The 14,994-nt window shown below is 45.0% G+C and overlaps 1 protein-coding gene across 3 annotated transcripts in view; it reads right to left on the bottom strand.

The window, feature by feature from the left end:
- The window catches only part of CAMTA2 (calmodulin binding transcription activator 2), a 183,702-nt gene that overhangs the window by 150,812 nt on the left and 17,896 nt on the right, over positions 1-14,994 (bottom strand). For all 3 annotated transcript variants that reach the window (XM_068273892.1, XM_068273893.1, XM_068273894.1), the window contains exon 2: positions 4,894-4,994. In XM_068273892.1, the coding sequence (XP_068129993.1) occupies positions 4,894-4,924 (31 nt within the window). In that variant the 5' untranslated portion in view covers positions 4,925-4,994. The remainder of the gene's footprint in view (positions 1-4,893; positions 4,995-14,994) is intronic.

Genomic DNA, 14,994 nt, shown 5'->3' with positions numbered 1-14,994 from the left:
CAGCCACTCACTAATCCTCTGGTCCCACGCTGCCAGCTAGTTCTGCTTCTACCAGCCCCCTGCAGCAGTCCTGTGCCCTCGCAGCCACTCACTAATCCTCTGGTCCCCCGCTGCCAGCTAGTTCTGCTTCTACCAGCCCCCTGCAGCAGTCCTGTGCCCTCGCAGCCACTCACTAATCCTCTGGTCCCCCGCCGCCAGCTAGTTCTGCTTCTACCAGCCCCCTGCAGCAGTCCTGTGCCCTCGCAGCCACTCACTAATCCTCTGGTCCCCCGCTGCCAGCTAGTTCTGCTTCTACCAGCCCCCTGCAGCAGTCCTGTGCCCTCGCAGTCACTCACTAATCCTCTGGTCCCCCGCTGCCAGCTAATTCTGCTTCTACCAGCCCCCTGCAGCAGTCCTGTGCCTTCGCAGCCACTCACTAATCCTCTGGTCCCCCGCTGCCAGCTAGTTCTGCTTCTACCAGCCCCCTGCAGCAGTCCTGTGCCCTCGCAGCCACTCACTAATCCTCTGGTCCCCCGCTGCCAGCTAGTTCTGCTTCTACCAGCCCCCTGCAGCAGTCCTGTGCCCTCGCAGCCACTCACTAATCCTCTGGTCCCCCGCTGCCAGTTAGTTCTGCTTCTACCAGCCCCCTGCAGCAGTCCTGTGCCCTCGCAGCCACTCACTAATCCTCTGGTCCCCCGCTGCCAGCTAGTTCTGCTTCTACCAGCCCCCTGCAGCAGTCCTGTGCCCTCGCAGCCACTCACTAATCCTCTGGCCCCCCCTCTGCCAGCTAGTTCTGCTTCTACCAGCCCCCTGCAGCAGTCCTGTGCCCTCGCAGCCACTCACTAATCCTCTGGTCCCCCGCCGCCAGCTAGTTCTGCTTCTACCAGCCCCCTGCAGCAGTCCTGTGCCCTCGCAGCCACTCACTAATCCTCTGCTCCCCCGCTGCCAGCTAGTTCTGCTTCTACCAGCCCCCTGCAGCAGTCCTGTGCCCTCGCAGCCACTCACTAATCCTCTGGTCCCCCGCTGCCAGTTAGTTCTGCTTCTACCAGCCCCCTGCAGCAGTCCTGTGCCCTCGCAGCCACTCACTAATCCTCTGGTCCCCCGCTGCCAGCTAGTTCTGCTTCTACCAGCCCCCTGCAGCAGTCCTGTGCCCTCGCAGCCACTCACTAATCCTCTGGTCCCCCGCTGCCAGCTAGTTCTGCTTCTACCAGCCCCCTGCAGCAGTCCTGTGCCCTCGCAGCCACTCACTAATCCTCTGTTCCCCCGCTGCCAGTTAGTTCTGCTTCTACCAGCCCCCTGCAGCAGTCCTGTGCCCTCGCAGCCACTCACTAATCCTCTGGTCCCCCGCTGCCAGCTAGTTCTGCTTCTACCAGCCCCCTGCAGCAGTCCTGTGCCCTCGCAGCCACTCACTAATCCTCTGGCCCCCCCTCTGCCAGCTAGTTCTGCTTCTACCAGCCCCCTGCAGCAGTCCTGTGCCCTCGCAGCCACTCACTAATCCTCTGGTCCCACGCCGCCAGCTAGTTCTGCTTCTACCAGCCCCCTGCAGCAGTCCTGTGCCCTCGCAGCCACTCACTAATCCTCTGCTCCCCCGCTGCCAGCTAGTTCTGCTTCTACCAGCCCCCTGCAGCAGTCCTGTGCCCTCGCAGCCACTCACTAATCCTCTGGTCCCCCGCTGCCAGTTAGTTCTGCTTCTACCAGCCCCCTGCAGCAGTCCTGTGCCCTCGCAGCCACTCACTAATCCTCTGGTCCCCCGCTGCCAGCTAGTTCTGCTTCTACCAGCCCCCTGCAGCAGTCCTGTGCCCTCGCAGCCACTCACTAATCCTCTGGTCCCCCGCTGCCAGCTAGTTCTGCTTCTACCAGCCCCCTGCAGCAGTCCTGTGCCCTCGCAGCCACTCACTAATCCTCTGGTCCCCCGCTGCCAGCTAGTTTCGTTTTTGCCGACAGGCCTGTCAGGACTGGCCACGCGTATCTTTCTCCGCATCCCAGACTGTAATTAACGCTATTGCGGGCCACAACGCGTAAAAAAATACGCTTTGCCGCGTTACCAACGCATATATATGCGGCAACGCGTATTTTTGTACGCGTTGCGGCCCGCAATAGCGCTAATTACAGTCGGGGATGCGGAGAAAGCTACGCGTAGCTAGTCTTGACGGGCCTGTCGGCAAAAATTAAACTAGCTGGCAGAGGGGGACCAGAGGATTAGTGAGTGGCTGCGAGGGCACAGGACTGCTGCAGGGGGCTGGTAGAAGCCCCAGGTGAGTAAAACTTTTTTTCTGGCTTAAGTGTCCCTTTAAGACAACGCGTTTCACAGGGCAATAACAAGTGCTTGCAATGATTTGAGCGTATGCTGGGGTGCCCCCCAATGATTTGAGCAGATGCTGGGGTACCCCCAATGATTAGAGTGTATGCTGGGGAGCCTATTTAGAGGCACCCCAGCAAATGCTCAAATCATTGCAGGCACTTGTTATTGACCTGAGGAAGCCAGCTAAGACCTGTGAAACGCGTTGTCTACATGCATGAATAAACATTGCTTTTTCCATTACTTATGGTTTGCTCTTCAGAGAAAGTAAGATCTTACACTTTTCATCGTCAAAACTACCAGTTATATACCGTCTTTCCCCGAATTTAGGACCTCCCCCTAAAGTAAGACACCCCATATATTTTGAGAGTGCTCGAAATATAAGACATCCCCCTAATATAAAACCTAGTTGCAGACCTGCTCCTGCTCGCTTGCCCACCCTTTACCTCCCCTGCTCTCGGCGCTGTCCCCTCGTTGAAGTCCGGAATCCTCTGCTGATTATGCATGTCATTAATCACACCGCAGATTAGCGGTGACTCGCGGTGAAAGCAGCTACATGAATGTATCAGGTAACAGCGCTGCCCTATACAGGAAGTGATCTCTGTTTACTTCCTGTCTGTGCTGATACCTGATACATTCGTGTAGCTGCTTTCACCGCGAGTCACCGCTAATCTGCGGTGTGATTAATGACATGCATAATGAACAGAGGATTCCGGACTTCAACAAGGGGACAGCGGCGAGAGCAGGGGAGGTAAAGGGAGCGGACGGGCAGGTGGTGTTAATAATGACAGGCATAATCAATCAGGAGAGGCTTCCAGATTTAAAGAGGAACTCCAGTGAAAATAATGTAGTAAAAAAAGTGCTTCATTTTTACCATTATTATGTATAAATGATTTAGTCAGTATTTGCTCGTTGTAAAATCTTTCCTCTCCCAGATTCACATTCTGACATGTATTACATGGTGACATTGTTACTGTGGGCAGGTTATGTAGCTGCTGCTAGCTGTTTTGGCTGTTAGAGACAGCTGTAAACAGCTAATTCCTGTCTGTGAACATTGTTACATTGTGGCAGTTTGCCCGGAGTACCGCGGTACTCAGAGCTTCTTGTGGGAGGGGTTTCACCACAAAATCAGTCATACAGCGCCCCCTGATGGTCTGTTTGTGAAAAGCAATATATTTCTCATGTAAAAGGGAGTATCAGCTACTGATTGGGATAAAGTTCAATTCTTGGTTGGAGTTTCTCTTTAACAGGAGGACAGCGGCGAGAGCAGGGGAGGTAAAAGTAGCAGGCGGGGGGAATCTATCTAGCTACCATCATAGAATTTAAGACCTCCCTGAAAATAAGACCTAGCACAAATTTTGAAAAACAAATTAATATAAGACAGTATCTTATTTTTGGGGAAACCCGGTATTAGTCAGGAAGCCTCCATCAGTGCTCAGTGTTTCTCAACATTTTATTAATATGTACCCCTTTTAAAACCCAGTAATCACCAAGTACCACCTAGCATAGTAAAATTTATCACAAGTACCCCTTGACAAATATATATTTGATTGTAGTACATGATAATTGGTTCTAAACAATTTCCAAGCAGTTACTATTGCTTTTAACTAGCTAGAATGTTAACTTGGTGTTGTTTAAATAAGATTTATCATTTTCTAAATCTCTAAACTTGTTTTTCTTGGTTAAGTATATCAAGCCTGAGTACCCACTGGAACCATCAGAAGTACCCCCTGGGGTACGCGTACCACACTTTGAGAACCTGGTCTCTAGTACACCCTGCATTGGAGGAAGGGAAGGGTAGCAGATGGGCCCCTCCCTGCCCGCAGCTCGGGGCCGCCCCCAATCTCAGGGGCTCCTCTCCTCTATTTACACCCCTGATGATCACAATCTGTTCCATCTCATGTTAAAGCGGACCTGAACTCATAACTTCTCTCTGCTGTAAAAGCTCCACAACAGCATACTAACCTTTACACAAAAACATGTCTTTGTTACAGCTGATACACATCCTGAAATAAATCTGCAGTGTGTCTACTTCCTGCTTTCATGCAGACATATTGTTACCAGTCTGTGCTTGCAGATGGGCTTATCTGCCATCTCTGCCATGGCAGTCATGTGACACAGGGGAGAGATCAAATTACAGCTTGTAATTAGTCACAGAGGAAGTGGAATTAGACAGGCTAAACTCTCTAAATACATACAGGGTGCATTTCTCTGCGTTTTCCTTCTGTCCGCTGCAAGAGTTCAGGTCCCCTTTAACTCCATTTGCCTCTGCTTGATGATATAATTCTATTCATTTTAATTGGAGTTGGATCTGTGGGACTCTCAGCATACAGTGTGATGTTCACTGATCACAGTACACAGAATGAATCACCACTTACAAAAGCAAAGAGTCTGCAGTGCCCCCTGCTGGTGGAAAAGTGACATGAGACCTTTTCAATGGTGATATTTCAAATGTACCAGGCAAAGTATAAATACAAACAAAAGATAAAAACAGTAAGTAGTTTATCTAAAGCAATCAGAAGCTAATCTATATTCCACTAGAAATGAGAAATGATAATGGATCTAAAGGATGATAATATGTAAGAATGTAATCACTGCGCTGTTCTGAGACTCACCAGAAATGTCGCCACACTCCTTGCCGTTCATTGTAAAGAGCTGTGCATCTCGGGGAGAGGAGAAGACGCGGCTGCCGGACGTTACCCAGATTTCCTGAACTCTGTCACATGACAAAACACGGCAAATATTAATACTGCACCAGAGGAGCTTACACTCTAATGTCCTCACCACAGTCACACACTATTATTATTATACATTTATATAGCTCTGACATATTCCACAGCGCTGTACAGAGATCACTGATCCATTCCCATCAGTCTCTGCACCAGAGGAGCTTACACTCTAATGTCCTCACCACAGTCATACACTATTATTATTATACATTTATATAGCTCTGACATATTCCACAGCGCTGTACAGAGATTACTGATCCATTCCCATCAGTCTCTGCACCAGAGGAGCTTACACTCTAATGTCCTCACCACAGTCACACACTATTATTATACATTTGTATAGCTCTGACATATACCACAGCGCTGTACAGAGATCACTGATCCATTCCCATCAGTCTCTGCACCAGAGGAGCTCACACTCTAATGTCCTCACCACAGTCACACACTATTATTATTATTATTATACATTTATATAGCTCTGACATATACCACAGCGCTGTACAGATATCACTGCTCCATTCCCATCAGTCTCTGCACCAGAGGAGCTTACACTCTAATGTCCTCACCACAGTCACACACTATTATTATTATTATTATACATTTATATAGCTCTGACATATACCACAGCTCTGTACAGAGATCACTGATCCATTCCCATCAGTCTCTGCACCAGAGGAGCTTACACTCTAATGTCCTCACCACCGTCACACACTATTATTATTATTATTATACATTTATATAGCTCTGACATATACCACAGCGCTGTACAGAGATCACTGATCCATTCCCATCAGTCTCTGCACCACAGGAGCTTACACTCTAATGTCCCCACCACAGTCACACACTATTATTATTATACATTTATATAGCTCTGACATATACCACAGTGCTGTACAGAGATTACTGATCCATTCCCATCAGACTCTGCACCAGAGGAGCTCACACTCTAATGTCCTCACCACAGTCACACACTATTATTATTATACACTAGCTGATTGCCCCCTTTTCTGAATTTGAACCCCAGTCGCCCAATGACCAACTGTACCAGGTTTGAGGCCTGTGCCAATAACAGTGCAAAAATGGTAGCAATTAAATATTCCCTTGAAAAGCAATAGGTGAAGCTTAATACACTTTTGTAGGCTCCACCCACTTTTCTGAATATTAATCCCAGTCACCCAGTGACCAACTGTGCAAAGTTTAAGAACCCTGCCATTAACAGTGTAAGAATGGCTGCAGTGTACATTTTCCCAGTGAAATTTGTATTTGTCTCCACCCACTGATGACCCGGCGTTGCCTGTGTATGTATTTGACTGGTGTTGGCTCCGCCCACTTCTTCTAACCCTAACGCACAAACACTCAATGACCAAGTTTGTGAGCTTTGGTGTCTTTAGCATCAATCATTTGTATATTCCCATAGAAATTAAACAAATCAGATTGGCTGTTTGTGTGCCCCTCTCCAGCATTTGAACCCCAGTCACCCAATGACCGACTGTAGCAGGTTTGAGGCATCTTCTATTACCAGTATAAAAATGGCAGCAATTTAAATATTCCCTTTGAAAATCAACAGGTGAATTTTGATTGGCTATTATAGGCTCCACCCACTTCCCTGAATATTAATCTCAGTCACCCAGTGACCATCTGGGCAAAGTTTGGGAACCCTGTCATTAACAGTGAAATTTGGTTTTTGCTCCGCCTACTTTTTGTCACCGGGACATACAGTCACTAAATGACTAAGTTTGTGAGCTTTGGGGTCCTTGGCATCAATAATTTGTATTTTCCCAAGAAATGAAACTGTTTGTGGCTCTGTCCTCTTTTCTAAATTTAAACCCCAATGACTAACTGTACCAGGTTTGAGGCTTGTGCCATTAATAGTGCAATGAATGGTAGCATTTTTAATATTCCCCTTTTAAATCAACAGGTGATTTTGATTGGCTTTTTTAGGCTCCACCCACTTTTCTGAATATTAATCCCAGTCACAAGTAACCAGCTGTGCAAAGTTTGAGATCCCTGCCATTAACAGCGAAGAAGGGCTGCAGTTTACAATTTCCCAGAAAAATCTGTTTTTGACTCCACCCACTTTGTGTAACCTTTTTGTAACCTTGACACACAGTCACTACTCAATGACCAATTTTGTGAGCTTTTTGGTTCCTGGCATCAAAATTGTGTGAATGGAAGCAGTTTATCCAAAAAAAGTAAATCTTATTGGCTGTTTGTGGCTCCACCCCTTTAGTGAATTTGAACCCCAGTCACTTGATGACCGACTGTAGCAGGTTTGAGGCCTTTGCCATTAACAGTGTAAGAATGACAGCAGTTTCAATATTCCCGTTGAAAATCAATAGGTAAATTTTGATTGGCTCTTGTAGGCTCCATCTACTTTTCCGAATATTAATCCTTGTCCCCCAGTGACCAACTGTGTCAAGTTTGAGAACCCTGCCATTAACAGTGTAAGAATAGCTGCAATTTATATTTTCCCATGTAAAAAGTTAGTTGTTTTTGGCTCTGCCCACTATTTCTAACCTTGACATACAGTCACTCAATGACCAAGTTTATGAGCTGTGGGGTCTTTGGCATCAATAAGTTGCATTTTACCATTGAAATTAAACAAATCTGATTGGCTGTTTTGGCCCACTCCCTTTTCAGAATTTAAACCACAGTCTCCCAGTGACTGACTGTACCAGATTTGATGCCTCTGCCATTAAGAATGTATGAATAGGAGCAATGTAAATATTCCCCTTGAAAATCAAAAGGTTATTTTTGATTGGCTGCTGTAGGCTCCACCCTCTTTCCTGAATATTAGTCCCAGTCACCCAGTGGCCAACTGTGTCAAGTTTGAGAACCCTGCCAATAACAGAGTGGCTGAAATCAATCTAAAAAATCAAATTGGCTGTTTGTGGCTCCACCCCCTTTAGTGAATTCGGACCCCAGTCACCCAATAACTGACTGTATCAGGGTTGAGAACTCTGCCATTAACAGTGTAAGAATGGTAGGAATGTAAATGTTCCCAATTGAAAATCAATAGGTACATTTTGATTGGCTGTTTTTAGGCTCCACACACATTTCTGAATATTCATCCCAGTCACCCAGTGGCCAATTGTGTCAAGTTTGGGAACCCTGCCATGTAAAAAATAAAGTTGTTGGCGCCGCACACTTTTTCTAACCTTGGCATACAGTCACTCAATTATCAAGTGTATCAGCTTTGGGGTCCTTGGTATCAATACTTTGTATATTCCCATTGAAAAATAAACAAATCTGATTGGCTGTTTGTGGCTCTGCCCCTCTTTGAATTTGAACCCTAATCATCCAGTGACCAACTGTACCAGGTTTGAGGCATCTGCTATTAACAGTATAAGAATGGTAGCAGCTTAAATATTCCCTATGAAAACTGAAAGGTGAATTCTGATTGGCTGTTGTAGGCTCCACCTACCTTCCAAATTCTTAATCTCATTCACCCAGTGACCAACTGTGCAAAGTTTGAGAACCCTGCCATTAACGGTGTAAGAATGGCTACAGTTTATATTTTCCTAGTAAAATTTGTTTTTGGCTCCGCCCACTTTTTGTAACCTGGACACACAGTCACTCAATGACCAAGTTTGTGAGCTTTCAGGTTCCTGGCATCAAAAATGTGTGAATGGAAGCAGTTTATCCACCAAGGAAATCTGATTGGCTGTTTGTGGCCCCGCCCCTTTTGTGAATTTTGACCCCCAGTCACCCAAAGACAGACTGTTGCAAGTTTGAAGCCTCTGCCATTAACAGTTGTAAGAATGGCAGCAGTTTAAATATTCCCCTTGAAAATCAATAGGTGAATTTTGATTGGCTGTTGTAGGCTCCACCCACTTTCTTGAATCTTAATCGCATTCACCCAGTGACCAACTGTGTCAAGTTTGAGAACCCTGCGATTAACAGTCTAAGAATGGTTGCAGCTTACATTTTCCCATTTAAAATGAATGGCTGAAATTTGATTGGCTGTTTTATGCTCCGCCCACTTTTCCTGGATTTGTAACCTCGGTCACCAAGTGACCAACTGTGCCAAGTGTGGGGACTCTGGCTTGATTACTGTGAGAATGGCAGCCTTTTCCATTTTTTCCATTGACTTGAATGGGTGAAATCTGATTGGCTCTTTGTAGCTCCGCTCACGTGTGCAGGGGGGCCGCGAGACCCCCAGAACATATCATCCCAGGTAGTAAGGGATCTGCAAACCAAGTTTTGTTCAAATCGGTCAAGCCGGTTTTGCGTGATCACGGCACATACATACACACACACACACACACACACACACACACATCCGATTTTATATATATAGATTTATTTAATTTATATAGCTCTGACATATACCACAGCGCTGTACAGCGATCACTGATCCATTCCCATCAGTCTCTGCACCAGAGGAGCTTACACTCTAATGTCCTCACCCCAGTCACACACTATTATTATACATTTATATAGCTCTGACATATACCACAGCGCTGTACAGAGGTCACTGATCCATTCCCATCAGTCTCTGCGCCAGAGGAGCTTACACTCTAATGTCCTCACCACAGTCACACACTTATTATTATACATTTATATAGCTCTGACATATTCCACAGCGCCGTACAGAGATCACTGATCCATTCCCATCAGTCTCTGCACCACAGGAGCTTACACTCTAATGTCCTCACCACAGCCACACACTATTATTATTATACATTTATATAGCTCTGACATATACCACAGCTCTGTACAGAGATCACTGATCCATTCCCATCAGTCTCTGCACCAGAGGAGCTTACACTCTAATGTCACTATTATTATACATTTATATAGCTCTGACATATACAACAGCGCTGTACAGCGATCACTGATCCATTCCCATCAGTCTCTGCACCAGAGGAGCTTACACTCTAATGTCCTCACCACAGTCACACACTTATTATTATTATATATGTATATATATATTACCTAAATTAATGTTCAGCGCTGCGTAATATGTTGGGGCTTTATAAATACAATAAATAATAATAATAATATAGCTCTGACATATACCACAGCGCTGTACAGAGATCACTGATCCATTCCCATCAGTCTCTGCACCACAGGAGCTTACACTCTAATGTCCTCACCACAGTCACACACTATTATTATACATTTATATAGCTCTGACATATTCCACATGGCTGTACAGAGATCACTGATCCATTCCCATCAGTCTCTGCACCACAGGAGCTTACACTCTAATGTCCTCACCACAGTCACACACTATTATTATACATTTATATAGCTCTGACATATACCACAGCCCTGTACTGTCTCTGCATCAGAGGAGCTTACAATCTAATGTCCTCACCACAGTCACACGCTATTATTATTATACATTTATATAGCTCTGACATATACCACAGCACTGTACAGAGATCACTGATCTATTCCCATCAGTCTCTGCACCAGAGGAGCTTACACTCTAATGTCACTATTATTATACATTTATATAGCTCTGACATATACCACAGCCCTGTACAGAGATCACAGATCCATTCCCCCTCATCTGTGACTAATCACCAGTGTAATTAGATCTCTCAGCTGTGTCAGCTCAGAAATCTCCTCTGCCATGGCCAAGAGCTAATTGGTTAACATAGGATGTTAACCCTTTGTCTGCTTCCATAAAAGCAGGAAGTAGACATGCTGAAGATTTATTGCAGGATTTGTATCACCTGTAAAAAATAAATGTTTGTTTTATTTAAAGGTTATTATGCTCTTGCTTATCTTATTGAGCAGAGAGGAAGTTCTGAGTTCAGGTCCGCTTTAAGGAATTTGAGGGAAAAATATAAACTAGATGCAACATTCAGCTAAGAAACTAGGACTTTATATCCCGTTCCAATAAAATAAGTGGCAGGGATGTATTCCAGGCGGCGGGAGTGTCTGAGAAGGGCAGGCGGCAGAGCGTGTAAAGATGTGACACAGGACATACATAATGTATAGTAACCGGTAATAGCTAATGACCTTCCTGAGATCAGACGCTGCGCCGCAGCTTTCCGAGCGACCGCGGCGGATCCTGCTGGGATATGAGCCGTGGGATGAAATACTCACCTCAGACTACAAGAGAGACGCCGGGTGCAGCAGCTGTGTCCTATTCTGCAGATTTTATTATCTACAGCGGCTTGCAAAAGTATTCAGCCCCCTTGAAGTTTTCCACATTTTGTCATATTACTGCCACAAACATGAATCAATTTTATTGGAATTCCACATGAAAGACCAATACAAAGTGGTGTACACATGAGAAGTAGAACGAAAATCATACAGGATTCCAAACATTTTTTACAAATAAATAACTGCAAACTGGGGTGTGCGTAATTATTCAGCCCCCTTTGGTCTTTAGTCAGTTGCCCATAGACATTGCCTGATGAGTGCTAATGACTAAATAGAGTGCACCTGTGTGGAATCTAATGTCAGTACAAATACAGCTGCTCTGTGACGGCCTCAGAGGTTGTCTAAGAGAATATCGGGAGCAACAACACCATGAAGTCCAAAGAACACACCAGACAGGGCAGGGATCAAGTTATTGAGAAATTTAAAGCCGGCTTAGGCTACAAAAAGATTTCCAAAGCCTTGAACATCCCACGGAGCACTGTTTAAGCGATCATTCAGAAATGGAAGGAGTATGGCACAACTGTAAACCTACCAAGACAAGGCAATCCACCTAAACTCACAGGCCGAACAAGGAGAGCGCTGATCAGAAATGCAGTCAAGAGGCCCATGGTGACTCTGGATGAGCTGCAGAGATCTACAGCTCAGGTGGGGGAATCTGTCCATAGGACAACTATTAGTCATGCACTGTACAAAGTTGGCCTTTATGGAAGAGTGGCAAGAAGAAAGGCATTGTTAACAGAAAAGCATAAGAAGTCCTGTTTGCAGTTTGCCACAAGCCATGTGGGGGACACAGCAACCATGTGGAAGAAGGTGCTCTGGTCAGATGAGACCAAAATGGAACTTTTTGGCCAAAATGCAAAACGCTATGTGTGGCGGAAAACTAACACTGCACATCACTCTGAACACACCATCCCCACTGTCAAATATGGTGGTGGCAGCATCATGCTCTGGGGGTGCTTCTCTTCAGCAGGGACAGGGAAGCTGGTCAGAGTTGATGGGAAGATGGATGGAGCCAAATACAGGGCAAACTTGGAAGAAAACCTCTTGGAGACTGCAAAAGACTTGAAACTGGGGCGGAGGTTCACCTTCCAGCAGGACAATGACCCTAAACATAAAGCCAGGGCAACAATGGAATGGTTTAAAACAAAACATATACAGTGGAGGAAATAATTATTTAACATCGGCAAGGAGAGAAGGTAGTCTGGCACTGTAGCTTTTAATGTTCATCAGCAAACATTCATAGGTGAAGACAATGATGTGGCATCAAATAACAAATTTGTACACTGTGTCACAAATACTCATCGTGCTGCTGCTGCTGAGGTGAGGGAGGGACGTCCGTGGGCGCCAGTGGGTGCACGGCCTTACGCCGTTTCGCTATGGAATAAGCCTTGCTTCTACCGAGGCCTGTGTGCCTGCCTCAATCTTCTCCAGATCTTTGAAATAATTATTTGACCCCTCACTGATTTTGTAAGTTTGTCCAATGACAAAGAAATGAAAAGTCTCAGAACAGTATCATTTCAATGGTAGGTTTATTTTAACAGTGGCAGATAGCACATCAAAAGGAAAATCGAAAAAATAACCTTAAATAAAAGATAGCAACTGATTTGCATTTCATTGAGTGAAATAAGTTTTTGAACCCTCTAACAATAAAAGACTTAATACTTAGTGGAAAAACCCTTGTTTGCAAGCACAGAGGTCAAACGTTTCTTTTAATTGATGACCAAGTTTACACACATTTTAGGAGGAATGTTGGTCCACTCCTCTTTGCAGATCATCTCTAAATCCCTAAGGTTTCGAGGCTGTCTCTGTGCAACTCTGAGCTTGAGCTCCCTCCATAGGTTTTCTATTGGATTAAGGTCCGGAGACTGACTAGGCCACTCCATGACCTTAATGTGCTTCTTCTTGAGCCACTCCTTTGTTGCCTTTGCTGTATGTTTTGGGTCATTGTCGTACTGGAACACCCATCCACGACCCATTTTCAGTTTCCTGGCAGAGGGAAGGAGGTTGTTGTTCAGGATTTCACGATACATGGCTCCGTCCATTTTCCCGTTAATGCGATTAAGTTGTCCTGTGCCCTTAGCAGAAAAACACCCCCAAAGCAAAATGTTTCCACCCCCATGCTTGACGGTGGGGACAGTGTTTTGGGGGTCATAGGCAGCATTTTTCTTCCTCCAAACACAGCGAGTTGAGTTAATGCCAAAGAGCTCTATTTTGGTCTCATCAGACCACAGCACCTTCTCCCAGTCACTCACAGAATCATTCAGGTGTTCATTGGCAAACTTCAGACGGGCCTGCACATGTGCCTTCTTGAGCAGGGGGACCTTGCGAGCCCTGCAGAATTTTAATCCATTGCGGTGTAATGTGTTTCCAATGGTTTTCTTGGTGACTGTGGTCCCTGCTAATTTGAGGTCATTCACTAACTCCTCCCGTGTAGTTCTAGGATGCTTTTTTACCTTTCTCAGAACAATTGACACCCTATGAGGTGAGATCTTGCGTGGAACCCCAGAGCGAGGTCGATTGATGGTCATTTTGTGCGCCTTCCATTTTCGAACAATCGCACCAACAGTTGTCACCTTCTCTCCCAGCTTCTTGCTAATGGTTTTGTAGCCCATTCCAGCCTTGTGCAGGTCTACAATTTTGTCTCTGACATCCTTGGACAGCTCTTTGGTCTTTCCCATGTTGGAGAGTTTGGAGTCTGCTTGATTGATTGATTCTGTGGACAGGTGTCTTTTATACAGGTGACTAGTTAAGACAGGTGTCCTTAATGAGGTTGACTAATTGAGTAGAAGTGTCTAACCACTCTGTGGGAGCCAGAACTCTTAATGGTTGGTAGGGGTTCAAAAACTTATTTCACTCAATGAAATGCAAATCAGTTGCTATCTTTTATTTAAGGTTATTTTTTTCGATTTTCCTTTTGATGTGCTATCTGCCACTGTTAAAATAAACCTACCATTGAAATGATACTGTTCTGAGACTTTTCATTTCTTTGTCATTGGACAAACTTACAAAATCAGTGAGGGGTCAAATAATTATTTCCTCCACTGTATCTATGTGTTAGAATGGCCCAGTCAAAGTCCAGATCTAAATCCAATCGAGAATCTGTGGCAAGATCTGAAAACTGCTGTTTACAAATGCTGTCTAACTAATCTGACTGAGCTGGAGCTGTTTTGCAAAGAATGGGCAAGGATTTCAATCTCCAGATGTGCAAAGCTGGTAGAGACATACCCTAAAAGACTGGCAGCCGTAATTGCAGCAAAAGGTGGTTCTACAAAGTATTGACTCAGGGGGCTGAATAATTACGCGAAAAACTTCAAGGGGGCTGAATAATTACGCACGCCTCACTTTGCAGTTATTTATTTTTAAAAATGTTTGGAATCATGTATGATTTTCGTTCCCCTTCTCACGTGTGCACCACTTTGTATTGGTCTTTCACGTGGAATTCCAATAAAATTGATTCATGTTTGTGGCAGTAATGTGACAAAATGTGGAAAACTTCAAGGGGGCCGAATACTTTTGCAAGCCACTGTATGTACCTCGATCTTTGTGAGCGCAGGCAGAGAATGTATAGGTTATTTCCCATCTGTCCTGCCTCTCCCCTGCACCACCAATACAACCGTAAACAATTTTTTAAATATCTGTTCAACTCAAGAATAATAATACATTTTTCTGACTTTTTGTAACATTTAAAAAACCTGACCAATGTACCACACACACATACATACACACACACACCTATGTTCCATTTTTCCTCAATTAGGAAAAAATTGCTTGGGTATATATATTAAAAAATTGACAATCTCTCACACACCATTCAATTTTCATAAATATTGATCAGAAAAATCCACCATTCCCGATCAACGTTTA

This window comes from Hyperolius riggenbachi, chromosome 3, assembly GCF_040937935.1.
Source record: "Hyperolius riggenbachi isolate aHypRig1 chromosome 3, aHypRig1.pri, whole genome shotgun sequence".
Lineage (NCBI taxonomy): Eukaryota > Metazoa > Chordata > Amphibia > Anura > Hyperoliidae > Hyperolius > Hyperolius riggenbachi.
This window is presented reverse-complemented; position numbering and strand designations above follow the sequence as displayed.